The 23,810-nt window shown below is 40.8% G+C and overlaps 1 protein-coding gene across 5 annotated transcripts in view; it reads right to left on the bottom strand.

Annotated features, from left to right (window-relative positions):
• Nucleotides 1–4,200: 4,200 nt before the first annotated feature.
• The window catches only part of nlgn1 (neuroligin 1), a 553,048-nt gene continuing 533,438 nt past the window's right edge, over nucleotides 4,201–23,810 (bottom strand). For all 5 annotated transcript variants that reach the window (XM_074667620.1, XM_074667621.1, XM_074667624.1 and 2 more), the window contains 6 exons: nucleotides 22,220–22,486; nucleotides 21,774–22,135; nucleotides 18,980–19,140; nucleotides 14,038–14,194; nucleotides 12,005–12,082; nucleotides 4,201–11,153 (listed from right to left, as the gene is read on the bottom strand). In XM_074667620.1, coding sequence (XP_074523721.1) covers nucleotides 10,551–11,153; nucleotides 12,005–12,082; nucleotides 14,038–14,194; nucleotides 18,980–19,140; nucleotides 21,774–22,135; nucleotides 22,220–22,486 — 1,628 coding nt within the window. In that variant the 3' untranslated portion in view covers nucleotides 4,201–10,550. The remainder of the gene's footprint in view (nucleotides 11,154–12,004; nucleotides 12,083–14,037; nucleotides 14,195–18,979; nucleotides 19,141–21,773; nucleotides 22,136–22,219; nucleotides 22,487–23,810) is intronic.

The following is a 23,810-nucleotide window of genomic DNA, read 5'->3' as shown; positions in this document are numbered from 1 at the left end:
TAAAGCTAAAGGCTAATCTGTTTGTGATAATGTCCATTCCAACCCACAGTCAGCAGTTATTCTGCAGTGGTCTGTTCAAACTTGAGAGTCCATCAATAAAATGAAGAGTGAGGTTACATTAGCTCTGATTGGTAGATGACTGGCAGGACATAACCAGAATTTACCAACGTTACACATTAGGGGTATGTGTAGGGATGGATACCTTTTACTTCTGAATACTCAACAGTACCAATATTTAGTACTTTTGTGTGTTTATGTGGAAATAAATGTCAGTTTGTTAAATAATAAAATCTCAAAGTTTTTCGACTTGGCATATTTATCCCTCAGTATACAGACTTGCAATGCTGTGTTCATGTCCAGCATGGAAAATCGCCCACTCTTCCACTCCCTCACAAGGAAACATTTAGTCTGCTCATCTTCTTGGCACTAAAGTAAAAACTAAGTTTACAGAGTTTGATTTTTGACCCTGTTTACACAACAGATAAATAAATAACCTTGTTGCTTTGCATCCTGGGACAAGTAGTGTTAAAGGTCCCATATTCTGCTCCTTTCCTGCAGTTTAATATGGATCACTGACGTCTTCATGAAATGGTAGTAACATGTTTTGGTCCATAAAGCCATAAATCAAGCACAGCAGCATTGTTTCCAGGCTCTCATAGCCCCTCTGTTCAGAACGCTCTGATTTAGTGGGCGTGGCCTTCATATGTAAATGAGCTACCGCTGATACCACCCCGCTCTTCCATGTCACTGAGAGCGACGCCACGAGCTCAGAGTGCACAATGTTTAGAAAACAGCAAAGCTTGTTTACCATAACATTACAGGCTAAAACAACAGGCTAACTGCAGCTGAAGTTAGCCTCCTGAAGCTAACACAGAGACAGGGGGGACACTGAGGAAAAGCTGTTACATCTGCTCCACAGCACACAGCATTTAAAATACTCACATTTCCAGGGTTGGAGGTTTGTTGGCGGATGGTTGGTAATGCGCCTGGATTCAGGACCAGTCTATTCACTAGCCCTCTGTTGGACTGTCCAAAGTTGGAAAAGCAGTTGGCCGTGAAGTGACTAGCACACACATGCACAGTTTTACTGAATGTAGCTGGAACATTTCCTTCATAAATGAACTCTAGCAACATAGTCTTGTCTTCTTCTTACAGCCAAAAACAGCCACACTCGCTGCTGGAGAGATTTCTCCCCAGATGCGGGGGGAGGAGTGGGCGGGGATGGGGTTTGGGGGTATTTGCTCCGGTGGACCAGTCAGGTCAGACTTGCTCCTGAATACTCAAAAAAGGGACTCAAAACCCCGGAAATTCCAAACAGCTTGTTATAGGTCAGGATTTTATATTCATAAACACTACTAAATACAGGTTTTGTCATTAAATATCACATTTTGTGGGCTGGGAGGAAAGACAAAGACCCACAGATTTAACTACAAGACTTAATAAAGTGATTTTTGCATAATATGGGACCTTTAAAAAATGCTTTGGTAATAGTCACATCTTTAGAGTGGGTGATGGTGTTCATGAGAAACAGAATCTTTATTCCAATAAAACACAACTGATTCCAGCCAAAGGTGACAACAGACTGTCCTCATTCAGCCTTTCATTTACTTGCATGTATTTCTATGGGCACTGAGCCTCCTGGGCTACCGTACACTGATACTTATTCATCCAGTGAAGGCTGTACCTTAAAGAGCTCCACTGTGAGTGGGGCTGAAATCAATACACATCAATGTTAAGTGAATGGCAACTTTTTCTCACATAATACCACATTCACATAATGAATCAGAGGAGCACTGAGCTGTATGTGTGTCAGATGGATAAATAAAACAACACAAACTGCACAGGAAACCATTTCCATCTGAGTTCTCAGAGGATAAAAATAAACACAGAGACTGTGAGTGAAAGACTTGCAGGGATAAAATGGCTTAATATGTTTTTCATCTGCAGGTTGAGCCCATCGCTCGGAGACTGTTTGATGGATGTAAACCTGCTCCCCGAGTGTTTCCCTCTTTACACTGAGATGCGTAGGATTCCTTAAGCCCGAGTGTCGGCAGGCATTAGCTTTCAGCCCTAATGTGCATGCAGATGACGACAAAGCTTGTTCTGCCTTCAGTCGTTGAAAACAAATTTAATCCAGCCACAAATAAATTGCCAGAGTAATTACTTGTGAGTGAGACTTGATGTATGCTTCACCAATTGAATTAGTCACTTTGCATGAACAGCCACAGAAAATAATAAATGAAGACGCAAGAGAGAGGAGAGAGAAAAAAACATATCAGCATATTAAAATCATTTATTGTGCTCCAGAAGAGTAATTACTATTTAACCAGAAAGAAAGACAAGTGACAAATAATCTACATTACAAATGCCAGACCAGCTCACATAGTACCCCCCTGTTTCACATGGCATTCAAAGAACAAATCCACCTTAAGACTGCTAGCAAAAACCTCTCAGGATGAATCTGAGGGTTTGGTTTCGTTGTCGATACGGCTGCGATTTTTGAGGTTAGAAAATGGCACGTTGCGTTACATTCATTCGCAGTGCTCGTTCCCCCGCCCTCTCCTTTCCCCGTCCGTCCTGTATGCGACAGCACAGGCTGACAGCAGGACGCGGTCAGGGCAGGTTTACACTGGAACAAAAGTGAAGCGTCCCCCTAGAACAGGGATTCTTAAGAGTCTTCAGTCCCACACCGTGTGGATTCATACTCACCGAACGGACTGGCTCGTTTTAACTTACAGGTGTGGGGATTTCAACAGAAATGACTGAGGAAATGCTACCTGGATAGGGTCCGAGTTCCTGTCTTCGAATGATAAACACAGCTTGACATTGGGTGGGAGTCATTCTGAACTCTGGAGCATCCTCACACTTTTATCTTACATCTGCCTTTTTGGAGGTGTACACTTTTTTTTCCGATTTGGAGTATGTGCTCTTGCAAGCACACAACAGAATAAACCCAAATTCAAGTCTTAATCAGGACAAGCCAGATGTCAAATGACACATGAAGTAATCCTCATACTAAATATATACTATTACAGAAACAGAAAGTAGGCACATTGCAGGAACACATGATGAATATCGTGTACAAGCTTCAGTTTTCATCCACGGAGGGTTTCTTTAACTGGACAACATCAGAACAGTTTTCACTCAATGAGGCCTTAACGTGGTTTTGATAAGCGTATTTGTTGGAGTATAAACTAAGCCAGTGAATTTAAAAGATGTGAATTTAAAAGCAAACACCCAAAAGAAACAGATTCTCACCCGGTGCAGCACCCTCTGAGTGTCTAGTGGTGTTTGAGTCATGAACCAGAGACTTTATTTAAAAATGATGTTTAAAAAAAAAACATTTTCTTTCTGTTTATGTGTGTGTGGCTCAATAAACTGAGACGAAAGGTAAACTCTTCTCCACAAAAATATTAATAAAAAAGAAGCCTCCCTGTAAAACCTGCCAAAGCATATGAACAGTATAAAAACTGCAATTAAATTTTAGCTTCATTTCTTATTTTATGGTCTCATTTAACTATCCAGTCGTGTTTTATTGTTATCAGCTCTTTGTTTAAAGGCCTAATGTTTCCTCTGTCAGAGATGGGTGAGTGTGTTGAGCTTGTAACTGAATTTAAGAGACGTATCCTGCTCATTTTCAGGTTTTAGTCTATTGTCCTCCTGACAGCTCCGTAGCAGCTTCACATGATTTAAAAGCTTAAAATAAATCTTCACTTTTCACAGATTGATGTCTTAGAAAACCTTTATTTCAGCCTCCATCTGAGATGTTTGCCTCCAGCTAGTTAGCCATATGTTTCACACAAGGAATCTGATCTTGAAAGATCAGAAAGGGACTAAAAACATCTTTAAAACAACAGGATGTTTCTGTTTACCGAAGGTTTCACTTATTATGCTCATCATCAATTGATGATGTCGTGAATTGAGCAAAGCTCGTGCTGTTCTCATGTAACTTGTTGAAAAGGTCTCCAGTCACATCCGGGGATTATTCCAATATACATTTAATTGAAACTTTGCTTAACTCAGTCATGCAACATTTTGAACTAATGTTCCATTGGGAAATATTGTTTTCTTTTTTTTTTAAGTTTTCATTTAGGGCTTCTACTTTTTAAAGTCCCATTAATGCCAATGAATTTCTTTATTTTGAAAAAAATAAAAAAAATAAAATTCAAATAAATGTAAAAAAAGGAAAAAAATTGGTAGGGATACAAAACCTTTGAAAGCAATACATTAAATGAGCTGTTCAAAGCTCCTAATGGAGATGAGGTCATACATATGAGGCATATTTTTTAATGTATATTTGTGCTGATGGACAAAAAAGTAGAAATGCTTTTTCTGATGTTAAGTTAGGTCTTATTCTCATACAGTGGAAGAAATCAGCACAATAATTCACACACAGTGTATAAATTGCAAAAGAGTGTTTAACAATGCAAATTCTGAAATACTATTTGAAAAATCACTTGAGAGTGAAAGACAATGGGAGATGTGAATATCCTAAAAACTGTGTTTTGTTTTTTTGCTTTCTTTTAATTCAAAAGGAAAAGGTGTGTGATTAAAAATGGGTTTTATCCTTTTATATTTTGTGTTTTAAGTTAAGTTCAAGCTTTAAATAGTCTTGAATTTACACTCTACATTTAGGTTTAAAACATTTGTTTTTGGGAACATTTTTATTTGCCTTGATGCAGCCCCCGGGACATATAAGGTTTTTTGAATTGAATTAAACAGAAGTATTTATTTTGCTCATTATGAAAAGTTATAACTGTAGCCTAATATGTAATTGTCCTCTATCATTAGCACATACTGTAATTTAGGATGAGGGTTTTATAACATGACAAACTCAGCCTCTGCAGACACGCTCAGTTTCTGACCACTAGAGGTGCTGTTTAGCTTCTGTGAACTAGTCCCAGAATTCAAGTGCAGAAATATGCACACTGACATTGACAGCATGAGTAACAGTTCTGACATTTTTTTGGGCCAACAAGACAAACTTACAGGCACAGATGAATTTTACATTTAAAGCTAACTTTTTTAAAAATCTATTATGGAGGATGAAATCATGTTAGAGGGCTAAAAGTCCAAGTTTCCAACCATCCATAAAAATAAAACACAAGTGAAAGTTTAACAAGGAAGGAAGGCATTTGATATGTCTGAAAGTCTAAAAGAATCAAGGTGTTTTATTATATCAGTATGGACATGATAACCCAGAGAGCCCCCCTTGAACTCTTTAGTTTCCTAATGATTAAGATAGAGCAAATAAGGAGGTACAAACACTATATGAAATTAACTGAGATTATTAAATGTATTGTTTAAGAAAAACAAGTTTATACAGAGAGAAAGTTCAGATGATTTATCTTCTAATACAGTCGGATAATTCTGCTTTTGTTATAACTAAATGACTCTATTGCTCTTATTTGAGACCATTGAGGGATTCAGATATGCAGATACTGGAGCATAAAGTGTGTTTCAGAGTCTCCTAAGAAGGGCTCAGTGCTGTCAGTGATGGTCATCTGATGAACCATCAATCTTCTAACTCTGTGTCTATCTTCAATGATGGGCAGCAACTTCTAAAATCTCATTAAAGGTGATAGGTCCTCTCTTTGTTCCCTTCCTGTCACTGATCCCCTGATTTACCAAGGAGGCAGTTGATAGCTTCATGTTTCAATCAGTTCCAATGAGGTCTGCTGAGGCTGTTTCTTTAATTATAAAACTTGCTCCACATTTTATCTGCCTTTCTGACCCCACTCCTTTTTTTCTGCTTGTTTAAGTTTACAGTGATAGCAGCCGTGTGATTTTTGCTTTCTTAATCCGTACCGTCTTTGCCTACCCTGGGATGTAAACATCACCTGATGATGTAATTTCATAAAGTTGGAGTCTGTCAATTTGCTGTGGCAACCAAACTTCTCTTCTGTCACTTTTAAAGCATGATGAAGCAATTTAACGCCTTTCCTTGCTTATATAACGCTTGATTCATGAGTCAGTGCAGAGCTGCCAGTCCAGTACCTTTTTTTAGACCTGCTGTCTAGTTTTAAATCCTCAAGCAATCCAGCAGGGCAGCCTGTCTGCTGAGGAGAGAGGACAGTTGTTGTTTGGATGTAGTCACCAAACAAGCTGAATCTTGTTAGCTGTTGCCACCATACAGACAGCTTTATGCACTTTTATTTTTTATATAAGTTGAGACTGGCATAGAATTGGTCATCAGGTCTTACTTGGTGCAGCTGATGTCCTAAAATACTTTTTTTTTTTCAGAGCAAACAGACAGGATTTTATGAAAGTTTTTCTTCCCTAACATTCAGTTCACATGACTTCATTTCTGAGGTAGAGGGTGTGAATCACTTTGCCGATCTCAGGAGTTGTTATTTTTTATTTATTTATTTTATTTTTTTGCTGTGAGCTAACAAACACTACCTGACTCTGCACCTCAGCTAAGTTTACTCTCATTATAAGAAAAAAAGCATAAAAAAAATAAAAAAAAACAAGAAAGGTCAGCGAGCTGTGAGACTGAACCTCAGGATGTTTGATGATGAGATTGGTTACCGATTCAGATCGTTGAATTTTCTCCTACTTTTTCATTTAATGTTTATAAAAATGTGTTTTTCGATCAGCTGTGAAAATCACAGTAGGATGCCTGAACCAAATTCCCTTTGAAAAAGTGTTTATGTAAGGTTTGTTGTTTTTGGCATCAGGATTATGGTTTTATTGAGTGTTTTCTGTTTCTTTTGGTTTGTCGTAATGCTGATAACTGTTTAAAATAAATAACGATTTAGAAATCCAGTTAAGGATGTACTCTCTGGAGAGCCGACTGCGCATGCGCAGTACTTTCTGGAGAGCTGACTCCTTTCTTTTAGGGACAAACCTAAACAAAGTCTTTGTCAGTTCAGAGGTCAGCACAGCCACACAGCGCTGTCTGGAGTGACACAGACTGCAGGAGAGCACTAACCTGGAGCGGACCATGATGGAATATTGGTGAAAAACACAAGTTTTTGGACGATTAATACAGTTTTAGGAGCGGCGCTGTCTATGCCCTGATGGATCCCATTATACAGACGTCCGCTGCACAATTTTGGATCTAAATATCTCCTGAAGCACTGCTTGGATCAGGAAAACCTTCTGGGTGAGTATTTTGTTCTACTTCATTCTATAAACAATGTAAAAGCTGTATAAACCGAACTTATCCTTTAACTCTCAGAACCTCCTGACTTCTTGAAAGTAGACTAGAGAAGTATGTTTTGATTTGTTTTTCTAAATCTCAAATTCTGTATATGCATGTTGACAACTTGTTGATCTGTTTGATCATTTTATTTTCTAATTAATTAATTAATTTATTTATTAATTTATTTATTCATTTTTGCTGCAACACATCATTTACACATCTTTGTGTTTGTTATGATAATTGTAGCACACATGCTTGTTAGCCAGGAGCCTGTTTTGTGTGATTATAATTTAATTTGAGGTTTTTATGAGTTAACAGTCTGTGTTAGATGTTCACTTTTATTTGTTTTGCACCTATAAATTCCATAATTTTCTGAGATAAAAGTTTAATCCTGATCTCTGAGTCCTAATTTGGTTCCAGTTGGGTTTATGTTAAATGTGGTGTTTAGAGTCTTTGTGGTAGGACTGTCATCGCCTACTGTTGGTGCGCTGCCAAGCTTACATCAGCATTTCATTCTGTGTGAGGGTTCATGTCCACATGATGTGAGATCTGTTTTTATATGTTTTTATATCGGTCTACCTTCAGGTCCAGGCAATCAAATGCTAGCTTAAAAACGACGTCTCATAAACACTATGAGTACCCAGCACGTTATTGAGGGAGAGTATCAGCGCAGTTGCAGATGTTTCAGTTTGCTGACCCACAAATGTCAGAACAGGAAGTTGATGCAGAGTGATTGGTTCTGAATTTAGATATTCACACTTTTTTTCAAGCTTGTTTTTACAGAGAGGGTATTAAAAAGTCTCTGGCCCATGAGGATGATGTGTGATAATAGCCTTGGAATATTTCTTTTGTTCAAATCCCAGATCAAGCCCGTGCAGTTCATTTCATCCAGAGAAACAATCTGGAGCCAACAGATGTAATTAGTTTATTCAATTTAAATCTTATCCCAAAAAGGCAACACTGCCAAAGACAGCCTGGATTGTACCCCCTCCCCCCTCCCAGCTCGTGTGCTGCAGTGTTATATGGGGTAACAGTAGTCTGCACTCATTATTTTGAATGACTGCACAGTGCCTGTGAGCAATCCAAAAGGGGCAGGATGTATTCTCACAACAGAGGCCTCCACACATCTACGCTTTAGTGAGGGGAAAACAGAGAGACAAGCGTTTCAGCTTACCAAGTAGCATCTCTCTGCCTGTATACACATCTTATATCTGAGCACAATAGGCTTGCCATCCAGGGTATTCCACTCTCTGTCTGTTTTGAAGATCACCACTTTACCCCCCGTGACTCCTAAGCGACTGAATCACACTGCATTCTGCTTTTTTTTTTTTTTTTTTTTCTGTATGACACTTTCCCGCTCCGGTGGCTAACATTGTTTGCTGCCAAGGCTTCACTGACCTAAAGACGTGAGCGATGGCAAACAGGCTAGCAGGAGATGGCACACTGAAGGCGTCGGGGAAACCGTTTTGCTAAACAGCCTGGCCTGTCAGCTCAGTAGAAAAGATGAGACAGTAGATAAAAAAAAGAGAAAAGGGCAAAAAAGAAGAAAAGAAGTAGCTCTTTAAAGTGAGGTAAAGAAGGTTGACTGCGGGTCTCAGCTGCTATCGAAGGCCTTTTTTTTCTTCCACCACATTTCCTCTATGTGCCTCCAGAAGGGATCAACCTTGACTTACAATGGAAACTACATGAAAAGTGCATCATGGGAATCAACCATCTCTTCTGACCCTATAGCTCTTCAATATGTTCAACTTTCTGTGCATTTCCAGAGATTTCCACCCAATGTGATCTGTCTGTGCTTGGCCCTTGACTTGCGTTAGTCACATATAGGCTTTCGTGTTTAAAGAACCGACAGAACGTGGCTGGATGAAGGAAAAGAAAAGTCCAGGGGTTCGATCTTTCGACACATTTCCAACTCGACTACACCCCGGTCAATCATCACAGCTTCCAGTTAAAGAAAAGTGGGCGATGGGATAAACAGTGCAGGTAATAACTTCTATACGGTAAAGTGGTCCAATAGGTAGAATAGCAAAGAACACTGGTCTTAACTGAAGGTACAATGAGTTTGATTGATACAGTGTAATGTGATTTACCCACTATCAAAAAATAGTACCAACACACAGAGTACAAAACTAGTCCTTATAACCCCAGCTCCACTCAAGCTATATTATTTTATGCAAAAAAAGTTTTACCACATCCCCAGCCCTTCCCTTCCTGTCCCACAACATCCACAACCTGGAACCGCATTTCCCATGGTCCTGTGAGGGCGTGTGTTTTCCCGTAATCCAATCAGGAATCCGTCTGAAATTGCTCCAATGCGAGGGAGAGGGTGAAAATTATTCTTAATAATGACATAATCAGCAGAGCAGCCATCAAGCAGATAAATTGTCATGCGCATCGTGCTAAAATATCCAATTATCCTTTGTCCCCCAGCTCTCTGTGTTGAAGTTGGAACTGCCAGAAAAGCCAGTAGGTGGATCCCCACTCCCCACTGGTTCAGTCCTGCTGGCAGGTTTGCAGTATAACGTCCCCCCGAATAGAAGAGGGCTTAAACAGCCTTGGTGCTTAGTGTACAGATCTAGATATGTAAATAGGTTCTATACAATAAAATTGTTCCCAATCCTGAAAAATAAATGGATGAAAAGTATCTGTGATATTTTTTTTCCTCAAAATGGTTCCATTGTGCATACAGGGTTTCTTTTTTCTTTGAAGTCCTCAGTCCGTCCTCTGCTCTATTCAACTATTGTTTTTGTTTTATCTTACATAGCCTCCGTTTATAGAGTTAACACATGCCTAGATTGGTTTGCGCCGCATCCACTCTGTGCCCCACAAACAGAGTAATCTGCAACGCGACGCCAAAGGAAAACAATATGTTTTCTTTCTTTTACAAAGTGCTCCCCTCTTCTCAGCTCCGAGGCGTGTCTGATGCTCTGTTCTGCTTCCAGATAATACTGTCAAGCAGTCATTTGTCAAAGGATCCCGAAGGCCATATCTGTCGCTAGAAAGAAAAAGTAGTTTACTGTACCTTGTTTTGCTGCAATATCAGAACAGAAATAATAATAAAAAACATCCTCCTCCTTGTCTAAGCTTGTAAGGTTGTTTTTCTTCCACTGTGTGTTTGTACTTTTTTCTTCTTGTCTTTTATTTTCTACAAAAAACATAATTATTCTTTTTTTTTCCTCTCGTCCAAACCCAGAGTAATCCGTTGACTATATTCCCTCAGGTATGAACAGGGTGTCGTACAATCCCAGAATAATCCAATGGGTGTCTGGCAACTCCAAGCTGGCGTTTCAGCTCCGGACACACCTGCGTTCCCCGCGTGTTGGCCATGAGTCTCTGCTGTAGCAGCGGCGGTAGATTTTGCCTCAGCCGTCAGAGTCCTGCCTGTGTGGGTGATTCCACTGGGCTATACCCGGGTGGTGGAGTGTGAGTGTGGGTGCGGGTGAGGCAGGGTGTTGTTCTGCCCGCTGCCGGGGAAGGTGTTGAAAGAATGGAGTGAGGTGAGCCCCCCCATGGTGCTGGGGATCATGGTTATGGTGTTTGGCGTCATAAGCGGGATGTCGTCTGGCGAGCGCCTCATGGCCAGAGTGTAGTCCGGCGGGCAGGCAGTCCTCAGCACCATGTCGTGCGGATGCAGGGAGTCACCCACCCCTCTGCAATCCCGGTCCAGGTCTGAGTGCTGCTTCATCTGCAGGGACATGATCTCCTCCTCCTGAGTGTGAGCCAGGTCGTTGGCAGCGCTCCTCTGGGGGCTGCAGCGCCTGTGGACATCATGCCGGCGTTTGTCCTTTTTGTAGTACAGCGCAGCGAAGGCCAGGATGTTCAGAAAGAGCAGGGAGGCTCCTACAGCGATGGTCACTGACAGCTCAGTGGAGTAGTCCCGCTGGTCCACCAGATGGGGCTGGTTATGGCTGTCCTGCGACTCCGTGGGGAACGGGGTCGGGTTAGGTCGCTTGGTCACAAGAACCTTGGTTTTTGGGGTGCGGTTGGTGGCCTCTGGTGGTGGAATCTAAAGACAGGATGCACATTGGTTAGTTTTTGACTGTTTTATGATTTAGGCCAGAGAACAGTGAGTAAGAAAGTAAAATATGGAACACAATCTGTACTCGTTAAATCAACCTTGATTTTTATGTTTCACTTGTTTTTGGCTAATTACATAACAGCTTCTGGCAGATGATATGTGGCTCAGCTGTTCTTGTGATGACTTATCCAAAACTCTGTGCACATTTAAAGGACTTTACAGGTAGAGTCTACAAGATTTCCCCAAAAAATAAAATGTCAGCTTTTACATGAATAATCCTGCTCCCATGGGCCTCTTTACATGTGTGTCAGTGTCTGTGTCTGCCTTGAACCCCCTCCTCAGCCTGTATAATGGTGTTTTAGTCATTTCGGGATGTTTCTGGATGGAAAGTAAATGTGGTTTCTTCAGCCAATCATGATGCCCCCAGTGCCCAAGTGACCTTGTGTGTTGATTAGCAAGTGGGAGAAGCTATCCTGAGCGGCAAAAATTGTGGACGTAGCAGGGCAACTACAGGTGGTTTCTGGGCTAGTGAGTGTGTTCATGTAGTTACAATCAGAGGCTGTGGGTGTGTGCTGCTGCTGGCACTGAGCCAAGAAGGAGGAGCCCAATATGAATGTTGTGTTAGCTAACAAGTAACAATAATTCCTGCAGATGCTACCTTTAATGTTACATATTTGGAATTAGCATTAATCACATAAGGTATCTAGAAGCGGGACAAAACAAGCCAGAAAGTCATCTAAGCACTGCATTCATTGCAATCATGTTTATTTAATCCAGAACTTTTGCTGTTGGAGAGTCAACCATAGTGGTTAACCTAAAGAGCAGGTTGTTGTCTCTACCTTGGTGGTGGTAGGGATGAGCTGGGTGACCTCGTTGAGACTGTGCAGATGAGGAACCAGCTCCAACCATAAGTTGACCTGAGGAGGAGACAGAAAAATATGGGTGTTAAAATACTTAAGGGGCAAAATTGTAACATTTCTTGTACAAAGAATCTATGTAGAATATTACTTAACATGAACAATAAACATATCTCAAAGTGCAATCAATTTAATGCAGCTACAAGCTTTTTTACATGGAGGTTGCCAAAATGTTGAGTTCAAAAGAACCGGGTATAAGAAAATTAGGTTAACATGGATTATGAGTACATTATTCAAGCAGTGTTTCTGCGGACTAGTGCGCAAAACTTTGGTTTTGTGGATGACAGGCCTAACGAATGAAAATATATACAGTTCCCCAGATACCCGGCTACTTGTGGCCTTAGTGGGATGGGAGTTATCTGATATAAAGACACACAGAGTCAGATCCCATTTTTCTCAAGGCAATGTTGTCTGTCTGTATCATAAAATAAAGTGCAAACATTACATAACTGTAACCACTGTTTATTCAAATCTGGTTACATCATTATAATGGGAAGCAAAGTGACCAATTATCTTTTGTACAAACTGACGGGACAAATGTGATCTGATTGGTCAGGAGTTTGGCTTTCAAATGAACATTCCTTTTCCAAAAAGGTTACTTGTGTAGTTTTATTAAAGGGGACATATCATGCTTGTTTCTCCTTTTCACTATGCCAGACTAGGATGCCTGTAAAGCATTTCTGTCCTCAGTACAAGTCATTTAGTTCCTTCATTGCCCCACAATAGCGTTCTCAATATCCTCATTTTAGGCCATTCTGAAGATCTCGTTGAAACACTCCATTTCGAAAATGACCTCCAGTAACCTCGCAACGTCACAGCCCTTTGTGCTCCGATTAGTCAGTTCTATCAGAGGGGCGGAGGGGGTAGAGCCAGGGGGCGGTTTTTGCAGCATGGCAGTACTTACAAAATCGCCACATTGAATGGAGCAGACCGAGCGAGTTTGCTGTTTGCCAAAACTTCACCATAAAGCATTGATAGCACTAATAAAATGGCAGAGTGTAGGATACGTCCTTTTGTATTGGACCCCGGGTCAGACCCGGACGGTTCTGCAGCTCAGGAGGAAGAAAATCCACCTGGACACAGATCATCTCAGGACGCTTCAGTGTGGTGAGTCAAAACGGTACTGTAACATGTATAGTTTATACGTGGAAATATAGGCAGACTTCACCAATAAACTATTTCTATAACAGGGCTCCATCCTGCTCCTTCACTTTTCTCTGTCTGTTTTATCCATCATGCTGAAAGTGTAGTCTAAAGATCGCCTCTACCGTCTATGTTATTACTAGGAGTACTATGTCATTACCGCAGCATTATTGTGGTCCAGGTTCACAGTGCATGTCAGAACAAGCATGCAAATATCACAGTCTCACGAGTATTACGACGTCTGCTAAAACTACAGTGTTTTAACTACTAATTCACCATGTAAAGCCAAGCTGCTCAGCAGAGCAGAGTTCCTGCATCCAGCACTCAGTCAATTTAGCCAGAGCTAGTAGGGAGCTTTATTTATACTCGGCTCTTGGTGGGTGTATCCCTCGGTGGCGGTTGTGTGACTAACTGACATCACAGAGAAGGAGCTGCTTTATCAGATTACTCCAATAAAAAGAAAGGATCCTCGTGTCGTCACGAAGGTCGAAATCTCGCAGCCAAATGGCAATGACCTATTTTCAGAGGCATCAAATGTTGTTCTAGGATATCAGAAAAAATACAATATCTCATTTTTTGAAAATTCAGGGGGTGTAAGATCTTGTTTTCATTTTATTATATCATATGTAAGTATTAAATCAGGGATCAGCATGATATGTCCCCTTTAACTGTAACTGCACAGTACTCAGCTTTTCAACACCCAACAGACCTGGTGAAGACAGAAACAAAGCTAAGGCAAGGTCTATCCCCAGATGGTTAATAACTATGAAGGTTTTGAACAAGTTAATTCACCCAGTGATATCCAACGTTACCTTGTTGGCACGGTAGTGCTCTTTAACCCGTGGCTTCAGGCCGATGTGCAGGTAGAGCTGGTCTTTCTGATTGTAGCGTGTCCATGCAACTTCTTCAAAGCGGTTGGGCTTGGTGTGGATGAACTTGGTATCCTGGGGAACCGGCTGGTTGGGATCCCTGATGAGGAAGAGATATTCATGAAATCATTCTCAGAGAAAACAACGCAACAATACATGTAGCACCAATCTTGGCTGTACACTCAGAGTTCTTTAACTTTATGGATGTTTTTCGTCAGAGTTATGGAGGAACTAAAGCTCAACTAAAGATAGTTTGCACCGCTGGGACACGACTGTATGTTTATTAAATTTTTAATTCTGACCTAAGTGAAGCAACTCCCTCAGGCTAATCAGTGTAATTAAGAAAATAGAGGTATGCAGAGTTAGATGAAGCCCTGAGGTTTCATCAAATATTAATCAACAGTGTCTGAGACATCACACCTGATAAAATCAAAAAAAGGTCAAAATGGATGCTATTACTCACAGATGATTGCTTTTCTAAAGGTTCTGATTACATGAAAAGGTCTTAAGACATTTAATAACTTCATTTTAAGTTTTAAGTTTAAGTTTCTTGTGCAAAAATATTAGCACATCACATTTTGCTTACATTATGTATGTCTATTTTTGGGATATTTATGTATAATTTATCCAGTCTTCAAAGTAAGGATTATGTTTAGGTTGAAATACAGTTCAGGCCTACTGATAAATGATGTCTAGCGTATGCGTTGGCAATCAATGTCCCTCAGCATCAGTTGTGGCTGCTGATTTGATTCACTTTCAGTAATATCTCAGAAATTAGCCTTGATTGCTCATGAATGAACTCTAACGTAAATGCAGGTCAGCTACCCCAGGCGACCTCTCCCTTCATATCCAGCACCGTACAGCTTTCAAGGCGTATGTCACATGGGATCCTGTGCTAAATAGACCCACTTACACTTAATCTGGGCTGAACAGAGCCAGCCATTTGAGCTATGGTAGCCCATTCAGACCCACTGAGCGCCCCATTGTCTGGGAGCAGCATGTGGAGCCAGCCAGACCCCATCAGGAACACGCTTAACCATTCAAATTGGCGGCATAAATCTCCTAGGTACCCAGCATTCCACGTCAATTTAGGGTTATATATGTAGATAATTAGAGCCTTTCTGTTCCCCTCAGGGCTACTGGGCAGTGCACAGAAAAAGCCAATGTCCCCCCATTACGCTCTCAAAAAACAATTACTGCTGTGACTATACGCCCAAAGGCAACGTGGGACAGAAGGGGTAAGAAGGATTTAAATTCTGTCCCATTGAGAATGTCACTCTTCAGGCTACGTCTATTAATTAAGAATGTATTTGAAGATATGTAGAGTGTGTCTGCATGGAATACCAATTACACTGCACAGTCCATAAAACAGGATAGCATAATTCTCTTCTCCTGGTCATCAAATGTGGGTTAATATTGAGGGAACACAATTACAGTGAAATCATCAGTTAGTTCACCGGCTTGAGATGGGAATTGAGTGTTGATCGAGGGCTGCGAGTGTGATTTCAGAAAGCACGCCCCCAAAGACTGTGAAGTAACCCGACCTTAAAAGATCTACCACATGTTCAGCATGAGGACATAGCTTTCAAATGACAATGCCTCATAAACAATTGACTCTAGATTACCGGAATAGTGAGTGTTTCCCATTCCCTGTATCATATGGGACTCTTTTTAACTTTAAAAACAAATATGTGTGGCTTCTAAATGCCACCTCATCAAACCCTGACACAAAACTCAAACAGCCAATCACCTTAACATTTACGGGTCTAGACCTGTAAATGTTTTTGTAAAGTGTCTTGATATAACATTTGTTATGATGTGGCACTATACAAATAAAGATTGATTGATTGATTGATTGATTGATTGATTGATTGATTGATTGATTGATAAACAGCTGGGCCACCTGTGTCAGGCATGTGTATACCTACGTTGTGTCTGTGTAACATAACTGACCTATGGCTAAGTCCTGCCCACAAATTCAATAAGCCAATCACAGTGTGTATTGCCTTCCAATACACTCAGAAATTCTCTGCCCATACGTCCATTAAAATACATGGCAGAGGGTCAGTTTTAGTTTTCCAAGGTTTTTCTGAGATTTTGAGTTTGTCAGTTGTCGAATTGTCAAACTGTGTTCATGAGGTACATGCAACTCTGAGTTGTGCAGTAGGGCACAACATCAGCTCTGTGTGAATTCAATGAAGAAGGATGTCTCCATTTGTTTTAAGGCAAGCTGACATCATATTTGGGGGGGGGGGTGGGGGGGGTGGGGGGGGGGTGGGGGGGGGGGGGGGGGTAGTGTAGTGGTGATTTCCTGTCTCTTTCTCTCAACCGACTGCTGTTTCTAGAGGGCCGACGCATGTTGAATTCAGGCAAAGTGGTGCTGCGTTCAAGGCAAACTGGAAATATGGGACAAATTGCGCCCCTACTGATTTAAAACGGGACGCAACATTTAAGTGTGAAATATGGGACGATTCCGTATTCTACGGGACGGGGCAACTTAAGGGATCTTATATTACGTTTGTGGAGGTCCCCTGCAGCATGCATGCTAGTCTGCTGTAGAAGTCGAAGACATCTTTGTTGTTTTTAAAACGCGCTGCGGTGCACTGAGCAGAGCGAGCAAGGTAACTAGGCAACGGACGGTGACCAGGAAGTGGAGCGCGAAAGGGGCTGGGCTGTGCAGTGCAGAGCAGGCAGCAGGCAGGCAGGCAACATATTTTGCTCTTTTATATTTCCTGTCCTTTATTTTGTTAGTTCAGTGTTCACGTATGCCCGCGGACGTGTGTGTGACAGACGTGCATGGGACAAAAATGAAATACGGAATAAACTGCGTTTTGTAGTGGTTCAATACGGAACGCAACTTTTAATTCCCAATTAGGGAATGATTCCATATTTCAAGGGACGGGTGGCAAGCATAACCACCACTGCAGTCTGACAGACGCTTTGGGATTTTCTGTAACGTTAGCTAAAGTTAGCCTACCATTAGCCTACTGTTAGCTCCTAGCTACAGTTAAGCCAGATCCCGTTTGTGTTTCCACAGCAAACTGTGCCTTCTCGTGGTGGGCTGGGTGTAAGCCTGATGCCAAAAGCTGCAGCTGTTAAACAATAGCGTGAAGCCGTAGCAGCGTGACACAGTTTATCCCGCTAATAAATCCAACGAAGAAGAAAAACACACCACAGTAAACAAAGAGCATAGATGGAAGACATGCAGCATTTCATCCTCTCTTTTATTAGCATGTAGCTCTTTGTTACAAAGTGCAATCAAGCTTTGTTTCAGAGAAGTCTGTGAGCCGCCAGGAGAAATACGCTGTCGGGGTAAGTGACGATTCTTTTGACCAATCAATGGTCAGCAGTGTTGTGGCTCCACCTTCTGACAGTGGATCAGTTCAGTCTGGTACCCATACGAAAGGGTTCCAAAAAGTGAGACAGCTTGACTCGGTTATTTGGGGATCTGCCCCTGGATAAGTCAGTGGAAATGCCACAAAATGCGCGCCGTACAGAGACAAACTGAACCAGTCTGCTTGGTGGAAATGCGGCATCCGTTTATTAGGAGTTCATTGGCCTGTTTTGATCTAGTTTTTGTTCTTTGGTGATTGTACATCAATGTTAGCTGTTGCCCAAAAAGCTTCTGGAGATTAGCTTCACTAGCTTATCTGTAATAGCCAAAATAACAAAGGTTGTCAAACATTACTCTGAATGATTCAGTGTAAATACTGTAGCTCCAATCTAACAGAGACACACTCTGAAGGTAAAAAGTATGTTATATTTTTCTCATGCTGATCCTCTGACTTGTTGTCTAGGACAGTGATGGCAACGTGATGCTGTTTATCACGTTTGATAACATTGGGATCTGTAAATTTTGGCCTGTAACTGAAGCTTTTTATTGACCCTCTGAACAATAAAATGATAAATATGTATCCCTCCAATGTCTAGTTTAGAGCCCTTTACTGACTTCTGGATGATATGTGACCCTTCAGTCTCCAAAAATCATCAATGATATCCTGTGAAATGTCTCCTACTGTGACACCTGCTGTAGCTTCTGTCACTGAATGTTCATTGTTTGTCTGAGTGAGTGGAGGGGTGTGTGGCTTAGCCATGGGTCAATTGGTCACGTAAAACAGTAAAAGCTGTCTTTACAGTAGGAATATTTAGTAATCATAATCGCTTTAACGGTAAAATCCTGTCATGATGAAAAACAGCACTATAAAAATGTTCAACGTAAAACAAAAGTGAAATACAGGCAACCCTGCTGCTAGTATTTTGGTGTCATTTCACAGCAAAGTAATTTTTTTGTCAGTGTTTTGTTGCTGTGAGTGATCAGGGAATGCAGTGAATATGAGACCCTTGTGTTTATCAATATTGTTTTTGAAGACATCAAAGCAATAGGTCAACTGATGTAGAATCACTGGGACTATTTTTCTACACATAAATAATTTCAGATCAATAAATAATCTTTCCATAAAGGTTGTTTGCCAACATGTTTGTATCTTAAGTTATAAGCTGGGCATTGTGGGATAATGTGACTCTTTGCGTCTGGGTCTTGTCGCAACTTCTTGGAGCTCGGTGTCCCATTACTTCCCCCTGACCATTACTATTTCCTTAACGACAGCAATATTTGGTTGCTTATAAAAATTTGGCAAATATTGGGAAGTACAAAGTGGAGCTTAACCAAGTCATCAAATAAGTAAAACACCTTGGAGTCCTCATTTCCATCAAACAAGGTTGAGTTAAAGTGTTCTTGCATGAAAAGTCATTTTTGGACACTAGAGGTGAAATGTAAAGCTGTAATATGATGTATGCTTGTTGGTTTCAGACTGTTTATTTGAACTCAGAAGTATCATGAAAAAGAGACTTGTGTTGCTGTCTGGATGTTTTGATGTCATCTTACCCTGTCTTTGCAAAGTTCGTCCAGTAGGTCATGACCACAGCGCTGAGCATCACATCGTTCTTTGAGAAGTTGCAGGGAAACAGCTCTGTGGGTCCAATCATCGGAAGGCCAAATACATACGGGATCTCATCTCCGTGTGCTGCATCCGCCCACGGCGGGACCTAATGAGGAACAGATGAATCAAATCATATCATTCTTATTACATTTACACAACAGAAACAGGACACTGAAAGGCATTATTAGTGTCACAGACACACAATGGTATACTGCGAGACACACAGACGAATCAAAGACGCTCGGAAACTTCAACAGTTCTCAGAGAGTAAAGGGGAAATGAGGATTTTTATTTTTTTTGTATAATATTTTGTCTACCAGATGTGTCCCATTATTCAGTGAACAACAGAGCCAGACAAGATGAAAATAAAAGGATAGAAGAGAGCAGCGAAGTACATGTCTCAGTAATGAACAATATGGTAAAAGAAAATGTTGGCATTATTCTCTCATCCTTACTTTCTTTCTTGACTGCACATTTTATAAAAGTAGTGTGTTTGCAAGAGCCCAAAATCCTTCATAAAAGTTTGAGTACCAGATAAGATAGCCAAAACAAGAAAAAAAAATGAGAAAATATTTGGCTGCCAACTCATTGGTTATATAATCTCATTGAAATAAAACCAGAATTCATTTTGCGCCCTGTGGAGTTCTGTCTCAGGGTATGAGTCAGGGCTCAGACAATCAGGAGCAGATTTTCACTCTACACAAACTCAGAGAAAAAGAGAACAAAAAACTCAAACTTCTTTTCAGGAATAGTCTTGTTCACTCATGATAATTCTAACCAACCCAATTCTGTGCACAAATTCTGTCTGAACATGTAGACAAAGCCTTAGTTGTGTTTGAGTGAAAAATAATGCTAATGTCAAAGCTGGTGCAGAGTGAATGGAAATATGTGAAAGGAGGAATAATCATGTTGTTCAGAGACAACTTGAGGGAATAAAAATTGACTGATAACCTGCAGTTCTTTCTAGTCCTGCTGTTTACTGACACAGAATTGGCCAGAGGGGCCAATTATTGCTTAATCACACTATTATGGCCATGAAAGGGGATTAAAAAGTGATGGTGTCGGTTTCTCCTTGAGGGAAATGACCTTCAGTGAAAAAAGCACCAGACCTCTGTGAACCAAACATGTGAGAGTGTCACTTTAACACTGGAAGCAGATAACCTTTAAGTGTCGCTGGGACTGGAAAAGTTCATTATATCTGGTAGTATCTTTTTCTTTATTCCTTGCAAAACTTAATTTTGTAAATTATGTCGATGATTATTTGGCAATCCATTTTTACATGAAAAATTGAGACAGTGACTTAGTGAGGTCAGATAAATCATTTATTGAAAAAATCTCTGATAAATGTTTGTAGTGAGCTATTGAACGGTATGTGGCCGGAAGGTGTCATATGATTGGCAAAAGCCACTACACGATTGCAAACGCCACAACACAAAGGAAGTTAAAATAGGTTTGTTACCCTGACAAACACAGAAAAGTTGTGAAAGTTAGCTGATAGTTTCCTTTATTTAACTTCAACTATGACAATTAGAGCAATAACGCTAATGTTATGGCAAGATTATTTCTTAAAGCTGTTATCTGTACATATTATAGAAATATAAGTACCACAAAGGATATCACAAGGTGGGATCATAGACTGTATAATTAATGGATGTAGTCTCCATGATGTCAACTGTCTGTTTCTGAAATGGATTTTTGAAGCAGATTGGCTGCCCCTGCCATAATGGAAGTTAAAAGGGCTTCGAGTACAGATATAGGGCGCCCATCAGTCATGTGAGCTGAGCAGTGCCTCTGATTGGGCAAGCTCGAGATCTTACTATCCTCTAAACTGCTGAGCTAGAAGAAAATTGACCCCTCGTACAGTGTGTGCTAATGGTAAACTTAGCAATTCGGACAGGAGATGTTTTTTGAACCAGGCTGTAAATAGGTTTATTTCTGCTTTGAAAACTGCTTTTTTGGCTTGGTGTGTATTCACTCAAAAAACAGCAGATTTTAGCACTATAGCATTGTCTCGTGTTCTTAGACCGGAGGTTGCCGCTTGGTGGGAAGCTGTATTTACCATAGCTGAAGTTCAAAAAGAAAATAATGCTTTACTTATTTTCACAACTTGTGTCCATTAGGATAACTAACCTCTGGCACAAGTTGTGGTGTTTGTATTTGTGATGAGGTCTTTGCAAATTGTCTTGACACCTACCAGCCACCGCACTATTGGACTCCATAGTATTTTCCCGGACAGACTCTCTAATCCCTCCAAATACAAGCTGTGCTTTCTTGCTAAAGGCATTTGATGACCTAATGATCACATTTAACAAGACCAACTAACATGCATCTGTTACTGCAGGTGCATTTAACGGTTGTGAAAGTGCCGTAAAATAAGTTTATTGTGTCCTTGAGAAAGTTTGGAAACATATTATTATTATTATTATTGTTTTTTTTTTTTCGGTTTTCACTCCAAAGAAATGCTGTGTTCTGATTGCAGTGTGTCTGCTGTTATTTTTTCTTCATCAGGCAGTGCTATATGATCCATAGTGACCTTCAGCACCTGTATGCTGTGCCTTCTCAAGGGTCTCAGCATTCTTCACTTGACATGCAGGCTGTCTTTTATTTTGTTGTGTGTTGATTTTTTTCAACAAGCTGTGACCACTGTGATCTATGCATTGCACAGATTTTATGCTGTGTATTGTTTGAAATCACATCATGTATGTAATAACTCTTCGAGAATCAGCAGCAGAGACTCACCTGCTCTGTCTGACAGTGGTGATAAAAGGCGTAGAAGTACGTTGGTGACCCGAAGCTGGAATGCAGGTCTGCCGTGGCCACAGCTGGTGCCACCCACTGGTGATCAGTGAAAAGGGCCAGCAGGGTCTTCCTCCTGGTCTCTGGGTTGTGCCTGTCAGCCCAATCTGTGTACATGAACTTGATGGTCTCTCTGAGGATGTCTTTACCCTCAGGGTAGCCGTAGAGGTCGTCCACAAAGCTGGACACGGCGTAGTCGAAGTCGTTGGCCTGGACGCCGTTCTCATTATCTACGATGAGCTCCACGAACTTCAGGCCTTCACCTTGGTTAACTCCGAGCATGATGTCATAGTTGAGGAACTCACCTTGGAAAAGTTGAGAGAGATGATGGTTTAAAAGATAATCAAGGCACGAACAGAACAGGATAGCACAGGGAAGTGTATAAATACCTTGCTCCATGAGTATCTGAGGGTCATCTGGGATAACATCTCCATCAATAACAGGCCCAAAGGCTATGTGGTAGCGGGCTGGTTGGATGTCCTGATCAACAAGCTCTTTGTAATGTTTCCTCTGAAGGCACGCCACAAGCTCTACAGTGTCCTCAAGGTTACAACCAACCTTCCTGGCCAGCATTCGGGCGTACTTTGCTGGTTGGAAACTGACAGCCCAACTGGACAGAGCCGTACCACTCTGAGCGATTGCCCTCTGGAACAGGCCTGGATATCCAAACAGAGCAGGGGCAAGGGGATGGAAGGATAGAAACAAATCATGCCCTGAGTAGTCTTTCTAGTAAACAAATGAACAAATAAACACATTGTTCCAAAGAATATACAAGTACACATGCAAAAACTTTAGAAAAGAGTCGAGAAGCAGACAGAAGGCATTAAAGAGAGGGTATCATGCTTTTTTTTGTCTGTGTTCTCTTTCACTGAAAACCATAAGTAGCTTGACATGAATCCCAGCTTCAAAAAAAAAAAATATTTTTTTCTTTCAAACTGGTGTTTTAGAAAACCCTAATTTCAACCTTTGTCTGAAATGCTTCGTTTTAGCCGCTGTCACTTTAAGACTCATCACTCCACAAACCTCCTTCCCTTTGATTGGCAGACCTGGTATTTGTGGTGCGCCTCTCCAATATGTCATGAGCCAGTTAGATGCTTATGCAATGATCATTTCAGTAGCCTCGTCAAGATAAGACGGAGTGTTTTGATAAGTTTACAGACCGATTCTTAAATTTCTACAACATATGAACATGTAGCGGTTTGAAAATCAGCACACATTTGGGCTGAACATCCAGCATCGTTACTTTATACCCATGTTTAATAAATGTGACAGCAGATTACCCACCCTTTAAGGAGAGTGAACTACAAGATTGGTGTATCTCTCAAAATATTTGTCATACTAGTATGAAATTTCTTCTTTTATGATGATCATCAACCATACTAATCAACACGTTTCTAAATGTCAGCTTCTTTGAGCAGTCAGTCTTGGGAAAAATCACATCTTATTAACTCATCAAGCTTGCAGTCAGGGACATATTCATTCATTTTAATGCACTCTAACACTGCAGTTTATTTTGAGTCCATCCCACCTCCACAGCTACTCATGGCGCGGCTCCACTGACAGTTGGAGACAGCTCAGAGCTTACTAGTCATCTCCAGCCTCACTAGTTTTTTGAGTCATAAAATGCAAAATTTCCAGAATGTTGAAATTTAAGTTTTGAGGAGAAGAGATGAAATGAAATCTCTCAGCCAGCCAAAGCTCCTCAGAAATGGTGTAACATGTCATCACTTCTAGTTGACTGCATTGCAAAAAAAAAGCACGATTCAGAGCTGGGTTACTGCCATATTTCTGTTTTACAGGTGAACTGAAACCTAATGTTTCCAGAATTCAACAGATGAACAGTAAGGAGTAAGAGTTTTATCATCTCTATTCAGATGGTACCAACATTGAGACACAGGTAAAAAGACCAAGTCAGTTTGACATTCATATGCAAGATGAATGCAATTTCATTGAAAAAAGTTCAGCATGGAATATTTAAAC

Source organism: Halichoeres trimaculatus, unplaced genomic scaffold (genome assembly GCF_033239565.1).
Source record: "Halichoeres trimaculatus isolate MK-OKI-2021-1 unplaced genomic scaffold, fHalTri1.1 fHalTri1_scaffold_4, whole genome shotgun sequence".
Classification (NCBI taxonomy): Eukaryota; Metazoa; Chordata; class Actinopteri; order Labriformes; family Labridae; genus Halichoeres; species Halichoeres trimaculatus.
The sequence above is the reverse complement of the archived record's forward strand: the minus strand, read 5'-3'. Positions and strand labels throughout refer to the sequence as shown.